The sequence below is a fragment of the Thalassophryne amazonica genome, chromosome 8 (assembly GCF_902500255.1).
Source record: "Thalassophryne amazonica chromosome 8, fThaAma1.1, whole genome shotgun sequence".
Taxonomy (NCBI): Eukaryota; Metazoa; Chordata; class Actinopteri; order Batrachoidiformes; family Batrachoididae; genus Thalassophryne; species Thalassophryne amazonica.
Genome location: NC_047110.1, coordinates 83,820,420 through 83,834,132, shown reverse-complemented (window position 1 = coordinate 83,834,132; position 13,713 = coordinate 83,820,420). Strand labels below are relative to the sequence as shown.

General features: G+C 40.2%; 1 protein-coding gene across 3 annotated transcripts in view; it reads right to left on the bottom strand.

Moving 5' to 3' along the window:
- The window catches only part of trim44 (tripartite motif containing 44), a 152,625-nt gene that overhangs the window by 67,258 nt on the left and 71,654 nt on the right, over positions 1-13,713 (bottom strand). For all 3 annotated transcript variants that reach the window (XM_034176850.1, XM_034176852.1, XM_034176851.1), the window contains one exon: positions 8,974-8,996. In XM_034176850.1, coding sequence (XP_034032741.1) covers positions 8,974-8,996 — 23 coding nt within the window. The remainder of the gene's footprint in view (positions 1-8,973; positions 8,997-13,713) is intronic.

Sequence of the window (13,713 nt, the reverse complement as noted above, 5' to 3'; positions counted from 1 at the left end):
TTTTTCAGTTGAATATGTACAAAGAAAAGATAAATATTTTTAATTTTTTTTTTTACAGTGGCTTCTAAAAAAAAAAAGAAAAAAAAAGAAAAAGAAAAAAAAAAATCAATAAAAAGGAAGTGGTATCACCCTGAGCCTCCAACTATAAAACAATGGATCCAAATTATTGAAGAGATCTGATGGAGAAACTGACCAGTGTTGTCGCAGTTACTTTGAAAAAGTAATCCAATTACTGATTACACCTTGAAAAAGTAAGTAACTTACTTTACTGATTCCTCAATTTTAAAAGTAATCAAGTTAGATTACTAGTTACTTTCAGCAGCTGCTGACAACACCCCCTCCACCACCTCAACATGAAAATGATAACGCATTTTACCAATACTCACTTTATAGTCACCCTTTCTTGACTTCAATGAACACAAATACTGGTTTATAAAAAATAAAATAAGGGCATCTTTCTTGACCTCATATTTAATTGTTGACAGCACTGTAATGGTAACTCTTTTTCTAACAATTTCTAACCTACATTATTTGTAAATGTAACTATTAAATTCTTTCTAAACATTTTAGTTGTTGAAATTATTATTATTCCTATATGTAGCATTAGTAGTAAAAGTAAGTCCCTTCGGCTGCTCCCTTGTTTGCACTCGGGGTCGCCACAGCAAATCCAAGGTGGATCTGCATGTTGAACTGGCACAAGTTTTACGTCGGATGCCCTTCCTGACGCAACTCCACATTACATGGAGAAATGTGGCAGGGGTGGGATTTGAACCCGGAACCTTCTGAACTGAAACCAAGCAATTTAACCACTTGGCCACCACCCCCTAGTATGAAAAAATGTCTTCAAAAGTGGACCTTTAATCTAGGCCTGTTGTGGGGAGCCACGTCCCCTGCCCCTTTCTCGCATGGATTCACCCCTGCCTTGCTGTTTGAGCAGAAGAATGGATCATATTTGTTTATGCAGAAAACACAACAAGATTGACAGTTAAGAAAGTTTTATCACAGTTTTTTATGTCATGTCATCCTCAGAAAGAGACCAGGGTGCTTTTGGGCGGAAGAAAACAGCATTAGAATTTGCGTGTCATGGATCTGCTGTTTTTAATGAGGATATGCACAGAGCAGCACGGAGTGGAAAAAAAAAAGCATAAAAATGCCTTCGTAAAAACATAGCTCTACAAAAAGCCCAGCTGGAAGAAAAATGGAAGAAATTGATATACAGGAACAAGAGCAGTGACAGAGGAGATATCCCCTGGTTTGTGTTTTTTTTCTTGTTTAATTTTTTTTCCCCCTTTTGGTTTCTTGATTCTTAATGAATGTTTGTCTGATTATTGTTTAGAAACAAATAAAAAAAAGTAAAAAAACAAAACAAAAAAAAAAACAAAACAAAAAAACAAACAAACAAAGAAAATAATATGCTTTACTTTGCTGGAGTGGTAATAACCCAAACCAGAGTCCGTCATTCATAAACCCACACTTATACAGATGGTTTTCGCAGGAGGTGGAGCAACAACCCCCTTGGGTTTTAGAATTTGTAATCAGTAAAGGAGAGCAACATGGGTGCAAATATGGTTGAGCTGTTATGAATGTTTTGGGAGTCAAGTCACTAAGGATCATTACAAATACTTTGCTTTGAAAAGTACCAAGTGAGAAAAAGTAATCCTGCATAGGAAAGAAAAAAATGCACTGATCATTGTTTTATAATCAAATCATAGCCCGCTGAATGCCAATCTAATCAAATTGTGAGGTGCCTGGAGATTCTCACCCCAGACCATAGTACATTTAGATCGACTGAGGGGTGTGTTTATCTGTGTAGCTGTATCCATGACTTCAAAAATGACTTGCAATTAGTATTTGTTAATTTTTATAACCCTAATAGTTTCCTTAAAACACACACAAGAGACATGCAAATAGACTGTAAACACAAGCAGAAAAACAAAATCACAGACTGAGGGAGTTAAAAGTCTCACAGGGAAAATAAAATTTGCAATAAATCATGTTAGCAGCTGCAGTGTGAAATCTGGGCTAAAGGGAATAAAGGCAGATTTATCCTTGCAGAAGGACAAATCTTGGCAGGTGTGGAGCACCTATGTTAAGAGGTTTGGGAAAAGGCTAGGGATTCGTATTGATGAGGAAGTCAAAGAAAGATACGTGTGGGTGCAGGATTGTGGTCTTGTGGGGAGGAGGAGGTCCAACTCAATCATCAATTCATCAATTTATTTTCATTTATATAGCACCAAATCGCAACAAAGTTGCCTTAAGGCGCTTCACACAAGGTCTAACCTTACCAAGTCCCAGAGCAAGCACACAGGCGACAGCAGTAAGGAAAAACTCCCTCTGATGATTTGAGGAAGAAACCTCAAGCAGACCAGACTCAAAGCTCAAGCTGCTTTGTGTTCAGAAGCATCGACAAAAATTTCAAATCAATGTTTTGCAAAGCCACAGTTGACATATTCGCATGTCTTGTCCACAGCCAAAGGATATACACTTTACTACCAGAGGACAAGAAACTAATAAAAAAATAAAGCAGAGAATTTTCACATTTATCCTGAAACCAAATGAAATCAATTAAAACACACACACACACACACACACACACACACACACACACACACACACACACACACACACACACACACACACACACACACACACACACACACACACACACACACACACACACACACACACACACACACACACACACACACACACAGGTGTTGATTAATTTAACAGTTAACTAATCAATTAATTTTTGCAGTTCTACCTTTAAAAAAAAAATCAAAGTTTAAACATCAAAGTACACTGCTACACTTTTTTATGTATAATGCTGAGATATTCTGCACAGTTTCACACATAAATTAGTCCAGAATGTCTCTCATTTCTTCCCATCAGCCTCACTAGAAGATTTTCTTTTTTTCCTCCCTTTTAACCAGGCACAGTAGATTGTGCACCCACTGCATTCTAAGGCATCATGAGGACTTAGGGAACAATTATAACTGTGTGCATGTGAGAGAATGTGTAGGAGTTTGGGCCTCAGTCTGCTGCCATCTGCTCCAGTTCTTCGAGGCCACAGTAATGGCTGACCAATCAATAACATATTACATGTTGGCACAGCGCACTGGCACTGGCCACAATTTTCTTGACTTATTAAACTCAGCCGCAATCTAAAACAAAGAAAAAAAATACAGTGCATGTCCACAGGCATCCAACACCACAAGGGGAAACTCTACAAACTAAAAATATTCAGCTTGTATTAGTTTGACTTTGGGAGCATGGAAATTACTTTTTGGCAAAACATGAATATGCCAGAATATGAGACACAGAATATTTAAACACAGTTCTGGAGTGTAGAGGACTATTTTAAAATACAGCCTTTGCCCACAGAGGATTGGGTTATTTTCTCCAAGGACAGATGTCCTGTCATGTGCCGATGGTGTCAACATTTTTGCATTTGTAGCTCTGAGATAAAAGCTCAGAGAGACAGCCACTGGAAGGCAGAAACAGCAGGTGGTGCTCGGAGTGCTCAAGTCAGGCAGAGACATTTTGGTGTCAACAGATCAATAAGTGTGAGACTGAGAATGCATGATCCAGTCCAGATTGTCTGGCACAGACAGAAATGAAGGAACCCCCCCCCCCCCCCACACACACACACAAAACAATGATACAAACACATTCTAAAAATGTCTGGAATTGTCCAGTCTGTTTTCAAGGTCTCTGCCACACACCTGAAAGGTGGTTTGCCGTAGCTCAAATATAAAAACTACTGCAGGTTATAACCACAGACTGTATAAAAGCTGGCTTCAAGTGCATATAGGGTGGTTTCAAATGCTGCCATCTTGTCCAGTGCACGACTCCATCTAACGGCCAGCCAACCAATAAATGAGTAAAGAGTTGGGGCATGGGCAAGACAGGGTGGAACAAATGATGCCCAACCATGAAGGCACCTTGACACTTGCACAAATTTGATCCCCAAACTGCCATGCAATTCGTCATGCCAATGCACCCTGCTGGATTCCAACCTATATAAAATAATAATTTTGCAGCTGATGACGCATTTGCTGTCATAACTTGGCTGATGACACCATTCTCCAGAATCATACAGAAATTATCTACAGATACAGGATGTCTCATGCACATCGTGTGGTGGAGAATGCATTTGGAATCTTGTCTCAAATATATACAGTATATATATATATATATATATATATATATATATATAGTAAATAATTACCTTTGAGACAAGATTCCAAATGCATTCTCCACCACACGATGATATATATATATATATATATATATATATATATATATATATATATATATATATATATATATATATGGGCAAACATAAAAAATAAAAAACATAAAAAATCTTAATCGCATTAACTCAGTGACTTTCTGTGATTAATCATGATTAATCGCATGGTATATGTGAAACCCAAAAATGAATTCAAAAGCTGCTTAAAAGCACAGTTTTATTTGAAAATGTAAATGAACGCTGCATATATTTGAAAATGTAAATTTCAACTGAAACACTAATGAAATCAAATATAAAACCACTGGCAGGTCATTTGTTATCCTGTTTCATATCAAAATGAGAATCTGTAAAAATAAATAAATAAAAAAACAGTAACCATTGAGGTGGCACCTGAGACTTGTATAGCTTCAGTGAAACGCAAATTCTGCATTGCAATGATTACAGATAACTTTGCTTTTCTCCAATGCGCCGTCCTCAGGGCTGGATCCAGAGTGAAAATCTGACAGATGTATTTTTGCCCAATGATAAAATAAAAATCATACGTGTCTTGTTATTCAATAATCCAACATACACTGTCACACTTGTTTTAATATATTTATTATACTTCATGGACCATAGTGAACATTTCTTATTTGTATAAATATGATGTCCTAAAAACAACAACACTATAACAAAAATTGATTAAACAGGATCAAATTTATTGCCCAAATCTTTCAATTATACCTGAATCTATATATGATTTTTTTTCAAGTGATAAAATCAATAAAGATTTGACTGCATATATTCTTAATAATATATTGAGATACAGACAGTTCACAGAAGACATTTTCCATTGACACCAATCAAAATTACAAACAGTCCAGGAGGTAACAATATTCATGTCCATGACTAAATATACTAAAACAAATATGTCACAATTGTACACATACCACAACTGTGATATGTGTACAATTGTGATGTATTTTTTTTAGTATATTTAGATTTTGTTGTGATTTGGCACTTTATAAGCAGATTAAATTGAATTGAAATTGAACATTTTATTGAGTCTTAAAGTAAATAAATATGAAATTGGTTATTGGATCCTTAAACTTTGGACATAATAAACTCTACATGGTGAATCCTTGATCTCTGGACATAAATAGGAATAAACAAAATCTGTAGTTTTTGTCAAAAGCATTTCCTTTCAGGCATTATTGGCATGAATGTGTTTCCATATATCTGAGCTGAGCTCTTACAGCTGCTGTGCTTCACTTCAGAATGTAATTTGAAAAGAAAATACAGCACGTTTCATTTTGGGAGGAAAAAAAATGTTTTAGTCGATTGTAGTTTCTTGTCTGTATTACAACGTTTGGAAAGAGGTGTCATTTTATTTAAAGCAGCGATTCATTTTGAAGTTATTAATTCCAACCGGACTCTGTCTCGGCCACGCAGCGTTTTGAGCTGTGTGAACGGAACGGAGGACAATTCTCGTTTCTTGACAGCAACAAGACAAGAGTCCCAGTTAGTGACTTTAATCCACACAAAAGTGACTGACGATATTTTAATGGCTTTGAGAGGGGTTTGAGAGGGGATTTGCCGTTTCTGAAGAGCAGTGAATCAAAGAACCAACGAGCTACTGGATCGAAGCATTGCTTCAATGGGTCATGGTTTCAAAGTGGAGCCGCGCTGCAGAAACGGTTGATTATAGACCAAACGCTGAATATCCGACTTTATTTGTACGTCGTATGACTCTGAAACTCGGAAAAATACGTATAATTTATGGACTATAGGTTGACATGAAAACCACCGAAAAGCTGTGTTCACCGCGGGGACACGTTCAGCACTATTCTGGATTATTCAAGATTTTTTTTTTACCGGTGACGAACGATGCGTAAAAAAAATTAAACCGGTCTGGATCTGGGCCTGATCCTGTAAAACTTTGTACCGAAAATGTCCATTCAAATGTTCGGCGTCTTTTTGCATTTTGTTTTGTTTTGCATTGCATAGCATGTACTTTTCTCGAGCCTTGTGTCGTTTTCTGTGTGAACTCAGCTATCAGCAGGAAGCAGCAACATAAGCTCGCTCCCGACTGACGCTTTCAAAATAAAAGGCAACGAACAACAGTCATAAAAGGCAAAAAAAAAAAACAAAACAAAAAAAAAACAAAAAAACCCCTGCAGCGTTAAGGGGAGGAACAAAATTGTCTGCAATAATGACCTCAATAATTAACACAACGTTAGCGCGTTAACGTTGCCCCAGCCCTAATATATATATATATATATATATATATATATATATATACACACACGCGAGGTCTGTTAGAAAAGTATCGGACCTTTTTATTTTTTGCAAAAACCTGATGGATTTGAATCATGTGTGCTTGCATGAGCAAAACTTGAACCTTCGTGCGCATGCGTGAACTTTTTCATGCCTGCTGATTGCATCATTTGCTGGTAAGCAGCCTTTGTTTGAGGACATGTATTGTGCTCTCGGCGGATTTTCATTGCAAGGAAAAAGACGGAACGACTGGAGCAGCGCCGCATCAAATTTTGCCAGAAACTGGGCGACAGCCAGGTGGAAACCATTCGGATGATTCAGACAGCTTTCGGTGACTTTTCAGTCATTTGACTATCCGAGAAATTGTGGAAGAGTTGGGCATGTCACAGCATGTCCTGTGAGACTTCAACACGGAGGTGCTTTTGCTCCGCTGTCAGCAGCTTCGGCATGAATTTCACAGCCACTCTTTTCATGGCCAAATCTGGCCATCAAATGTACTGAAAAAGTGTTGATGTCCACCTCTTCTGCAATTTTCAGATACTCACACGACGGTCCTGCATCACCACAGCGTTCACTTTGGAAATGATATGGTCATTTCAGCATGTTGATGGCCGACCGGAGTGTGGCTCGCTCTCCACCGTTGTGTGGACATCTTTAAACCGGTTGTACCGCTCCTTAATCTGTGTGATGCCCATAGCATCGTCACTGAAAGCCGTCTGAATCTTCCGAGTGGTTTCCACCTGGCTGTCGCCCAGTTTCTGGCAAAATTTGATGCGGCGCTGCTCCAGTCACTCCATCTTTTTCCTTGCAATGAAAATCTGCCGAGCGCACTACACATGTTCTCACACAAAGGCTGCCTACCAGCAAATGACGCAATCAACAGGCATGAAAAAGTTCATCATGCATGCGCATGAAGGTTCCAGGTTGGCTGATGCAAGCACACGTGATTCAAATCCATCAGGTTTTTGCAAAGAATAAAAAGGTCCGATACTTTTCTAACAGACCTCGTATATAGTGATAGACTGGTAAAATAGCTGCATTTTCTTTTCTTCTTGTGAGTTAGATAATGCATCTGTCAAGTTATGCTTATTATAGATGTAACATTTTGTCATAATCTAATTTCAGGTTCAGATGCGTTGCATGCAATGACACGCATTGACACGCAGTGTTTTCAAATAGGTTGCGCAATGTTTCCGACTAATTCATGCAGGTGGCATGAAATTCATGTGTGCCAGAAATTCTGAATATTTCAAAATTTTCTTTGTGCACTGACATGCAGCCATGCACAGTTTACAACAGCTTACGTCTAGTTTACTCATTGGCACACAAGATTGTGTGCCAGTGTGGGGATCAAATTTGTGGACGTGTCAAGGTGCCTTAACTCTCCCATCTCAACATAACCAAAGCTAAGGTTACCAGGTTAACCTTAGTTAACATTTTTTGTGGACTAGGCTATGGTTTTCATAATGGGTGGCTTGGGTACGAATGGTGGTAATACAGAAATTAAATACTAAAATTTCACTCAACACAAACACTAAGGCACAGATTTCTTAAATGGTCTGTACAATTAAAAGAGTACATCATATTATCACATATTTGTAATAAAATGCTCAGAAAGGACAAACAGTCAAATCCACTGATAGCGGCAGTAGCCTCTGCTAGCAGGGCTTTCAACCCATTAGCACACACTGGCTGTCACTCAAAAGGATCATGCTCCTAATTATTCACGGCACTAATTATTAATGTTTTGGCTTAAACCAATGACTTAAGAAAATTCATCTTCATACAGTTGTCTGACAGCTAACTGCAGAGACCAAAACAGTTTTTTTAAAACCAGAATAAACGCATGCTTATTTGCACTGTTAAGTTGGAGATTTTAACATGGGGTCTACGGGGAGTTACTCACTTTTAGAGCCAGCCTCAAGCGGACATTCGAGGAACTGCAATATCTGGCACTTTCTGTGTTGGCTTCATTTTCCAGCACCAAACATTGGGGCTTGGTTACGCCAGAGGATAATGTTTGGTCCACGAGAGCCCAAATTAACACAAGTTTATGGATATTGCACATGCAAATACACAGATCCAGCCTGCCAGACCCTGTCCACAGCCCTTTTATTGGGGCAGACTGATTGTCACCTCCTGTGATTCCAGCAGACAGACAGATGAAACCCACTAATTGCTTCATCAAGGCACCAACGTGACATGCATGTGATCGAGCAATTTAGAAGGCAGTGGGTGGCCACTATGCATTGGCGAGTCTGTGTTACTTAATGATGGGAGCAGAATGGCTAAAGGAGGAGGGAAAAAAAAAGGTAAGGAGTGAGAGCTTGTGTGTTATTATGTGAGATGAATACGTAATCTCACTGCTGTTGATGGGACAAGGACCTCACTGGAAGTGTCGTCAGTCCTCCTAAATTATCGGGTTATGAAAACAAAAACATGAATCATGCTGGTGGTCTTACCTCGGCCTGGCATCAATGTCATGCTGAAGATGAGAGAGAGGAAGGGGAAAAGAGAAGATAAAAGATGGTTACAATCTTTGCACAGGTGTTGCAGCTATCAAACAAAAGGTAAACGTAATTTATATCAACGCAGTTCACAGCTGGTGTGGCTCGAAAGCTGACCAATTAATTTTCACTTTCATACCCCAGTTGTGCTCATATATATTCATGAACTGTTACAGAAACAGTCTGGAACAAACCACCAAGACACAAATATTATTCACACACAGACTTTTCTGTTTAATTATTATGTTTTTTTTAAACCTGCATAACACATTATTATAACAATAATGCTAATTACTAATGGGTTTAGCTTAGGGGTGTGTGAATGGTACAAACAGGGGAGCAAAACTCATTCATTCACCTGCAATAAAAAGAAAAACACTGGACTTGCAGTAAGTCACAATGGTGACAATAAGATATGGTGGACACATGACAGCTCGGAATACACTGATGACTGGCAGAAGTCTCTGAAAAGATGCTGAGAGATGTGACAACAAAACATATGAAGCTACGCAAGTCATCGCTTTTTTTTTGTTGTTGTTTGTTTTTAAATGCCAACACTCATAAGAAGCAGAACCCGGTGTCACCGACCAAACAGTCCCCCCACCGCCTTCATTGCACATGCAACCTTTCCGAGCGTCAGCAGCGATTCATCGATTATTACCTAGTTTCTGCTTAAAGCTGCACTCCAGTCTTCATCTATCTCAGCGACAGATATCTGAAGCTTTTGTACAACAATCATTTACACATAAATTCAGCATTATTCCATAATAAAAGATGGGGGAGAGATCAGAGCGTGACACCAGCACGTCTGAATCTGATGTCATTTCAGAGCATCAGCAGTGATTCACCGATTATTGCCTTGTTTCTGCTTAAAACTGACTTTAGAATGATTTAAGAGGTTTTACTTTGTCATCTGATGGTTAATAATAACATTATTCCCTTTGATCACTTTGGGTGTAGAGAGTCAGACTTGCAGAGTCAGACTCAAACGTGCTGCTGTCGCGCTCTGACCGCCACCCCCCCAATCTTATTACTGAATAATGCTGAATTTATGTGGAAATGCTTGTTATACATAAGCTTCAAATATCTGTCGCTGAGACAGATGATGACTGGGGTGCAGTTTTAAGCAGAAACGAGGAGATAATAGGTGAATTGCTGCTGACGCTCCAAAATGATGCATGCGCATTGAAGGCAGGGCGGACCGAGTTTAGAGGGAGAACCGTTCGGCTGGTGTTTGGGGGCTTCTACAGATATTAAGGAATTAAAAAGAAAAAAAAAAATTATGATGGCAATATATCTGCCAATATACATGGTGATGATTCCTAACAGTTTGTTATCAAAGCCTTGTGACAAAGAAATTGACAGTTTACAGTTTCAACATGAGCTTTATTATAAATAACTACAAATACTGTTCTGTTCAAAATAATAGCAATGTGCATAGATGTGAGATGGTATTGTTGAATCACAAAGAATGAATTTGCATTAATTGGTGTCAGCATGTACAGAAACATTTGCCTTTTCCAGCTGTTGGGGATCTCAACACTGAGGTGCCTGCATGCTGTACCATAGCCAGAGAAGCACACCACAGGGCCAAAATGTTGTACCTGCTGCTCCCTTACTTTGAAGGAGATACACACCTCATCTGACTCATCCTAAGTGCTAAGGTAAGTAATGGACAAAGTCCAAGAGTGTGCCTAATGTCAAGCTTACATGATTGATAGATCACAATTCAAGTGAGGACACAAGAATGTTTAAAACAGTTTTCATTTCACTGTGAATTTAAATGCCAAGCTGATTCTTTTTTTCAAATTCCAACTGTAGCTGGAATGCACAGTTCACAAGGGTTTGATATCAGGGTTCTCACCAGGATTTTTTCACAGCATGGAGGAAACTCAGCGGGGCATAGCCACACAACGAGTGTTGCAGGTGCGACTGTTGTAGGAGGGTCCGGGTGCATCCCTCTGAGAAAACGTTGAAATTTATAACCCTTTGAAACACTATTTCCTGCATTTTGAGGGCCAGTTTGTGTTGCTAAATGAGACGTTAAATAACGTACGACAAAAAGAAAAAAAAAATCCACAGAAAAGCTCCCTATGCTGGTTAGCATAGGGGCACAAATCACAGCATAAGGGCCCCCTATGCTCAACAGCACTGGCGAGTACCCTGGATATAATATTTAAAATAGATGGCCAGTTTCTTTACTGTGCACACATTAGTATATTACTATTTTGCACAAACTGCAGCGTGCACTCAGAGTGATGTTGTGTACTACAGCCACAAACTATTAGCTACACCATTACAGATTCTGCACAAATTGGTCTTGTTTCAAGCAGCAGGACCTTGTACACAGGGCGGCCTCTTTGGCTGCCTTTAATATTCTGCTGGGCACTGATTGTACTGCTGCACTGGACCTTCACAGCCAGTGTTAAGATAGCTGCACCGGGAAGGGATTTTGACACAGCGTAACTAACTGCCTCTTGGAGGCTGCACAGATGAGAAGAGAGCTGACGAGTGGGGTCTGCAGAGCACCAACTGTCTGCCTCACTAAGATTAAGCCTGAAATTTAATTAGCTTCAGATCTGGACAAATATTCTAGTTCAATAATTTAAGGTTACCAATTGTTTTTACCCCTGTTTAGTTTTACATGGTCAAACACTTAGATTCCAAAGTCAAATTGCAAAATCAGAGAGGAAATGCTGAACTTAAAGAAACTTGACAGACTATCTGAATTAGATTGACAGTTGTAAGCTTTTCTTCCAGCTTAACCATTTCAAACTGCATAACCGACCCAATTGTAGTTCTTTTTTTTTTTCAAAGACATACAAATTAACATATGGTAATTCCACTAAAACAGCAAAACATCAAACCAGTAAATAAATTTCATGTGCAGCAAAGAACAGTTACTCTCAATAGTGCATACTGCTGTGACACCAGAATATACAACCCTGCAAAAATGTGGTTTTGATACAGTCCCAGATGTGTTCCAAATGTGACACTGATTCATGGAATTGTATTATTGTTACAGTTCAGTGAAGCCAAAATATGTTGTTTTGTGTTGCCTCGACATTTGATTCGCTGTGTCCAAAACTGAACTACTTTATTTTTGACTAACGCAACCCTTCCACCATCTTTAACCCATAGTGGCTTTAAACAAAACAAACATTCCTTTGAGTTTGACGTTACAAGGTCACCCAAGGTCAAAGGTCATGTGAACATCACAAATGCAATGATTTTATAGAACCACTAAAACACACCTGTGTTCTGGCAAGTGGCCCATTATGGAAGTAACAGGATGACTGAGGAATTAGCCACATTCTAGCCCACGCTTGCTAACTCACCACCTGCATACTGGCGCAATTCAGACGCCTCCCGATCATCCATTCTGAGCAGATGTAAAACCTGGCACACTTCTAACTGGAGAACCAGGTCGCACTTTCCACTCGTGTTAAGGTTTTCCCTTCATCCCATCCCTTCACCAAGCCTGCAGTCCTGTGTGATCCAATTCACTGGATCAGTCTGGAAGCAGGTCTCACTTCAAAAATCACTGTGTGGTTACTGGTTTGTGGATACATCTATGCAGTGGGTGACGGAGGGGACAGGACTCTAATTAGTGACAGGTAAAACTCTGACACCATTACGGCTCATAATGATTATGAAATAATAAAGAATGCATTTTTAACACCTCTCTGGGAACCATCACCTTATTGTGGTGGAGAGGTTTGTGTGCCACTATGAACCTGAGAGCTGTGTTGTCTGGAGCCTTTGTGCTCCTGGTAGGGTCTCCCATGGCAAACTGGTCTCAGGTGAGATGCCAGACTAAGAATGGTTCACAAGACACCATGACAGAACAAGGCAGAGGAAATGTGACCTGACCCAGAGGAAGCCCGGGGCCCTCATCTGGAGCCAGGCCTGGATGTAGAGCCCGTCAGGGAGCACTTGGTGGCTAGGTTTGCCACAGAGCCCAGTTGGGCACAGCCTGAAAAGGCAACGTGGACCTTTCGTCTCCATCCTGTGGACTCACAACCCGGAGGGGGAACCGATGGTGTTGGGTGCGCAGTCCCATGGGTGGCAGTGAAAGTCGAGGGCTTCGACAGACCAGACACAGGCTGCAGGGGCTAGCTCTGGGGGTGTGGACCGTCACCTCGCTGTGGGGGAACTCTGACTGTTGTTTGTGTGTATGTACCGAACATCATTTTGGAATATTCGGCCTTCTTGATGGAGTCCTGTATGGGGTTCCAGTGGGGGACTCCATTGTTCTGTTGGGGGACTTCAACGCACACATGGGCAATGACAGACACACCTGAAGAGGCGTGATTGGGAGGAACAGCCTCCCTGATCTAAACCCGAATGGTCATTTGTTATTGGACTTCTGTGCTAGTCACGCACTGTCCACAACGAACACCATGTTCGAACAAAGGATGCTCATAAGTGTACATGGTACCAAAGCACCCTAGGCCAAAGAACAATGATTGATTTTGTGATCGTATCATCTGATTTGAGGCCGCATGTTCTGGGCACTCGGGTGAAGAGAGGGGCAGAGCTGTCAACTGATCACCGTCTGGTGGTGAGTTGGCTCAGAAAGTGGGGGAGAACTTTGGACTGACCTGGTAAGCCCAAACGGATAGTGCAGGTGACCTGGGAACCTCAGGAGGAGCCCACTGTCTGAGAGATCTTCAACTCACACCTCTGGCAGAG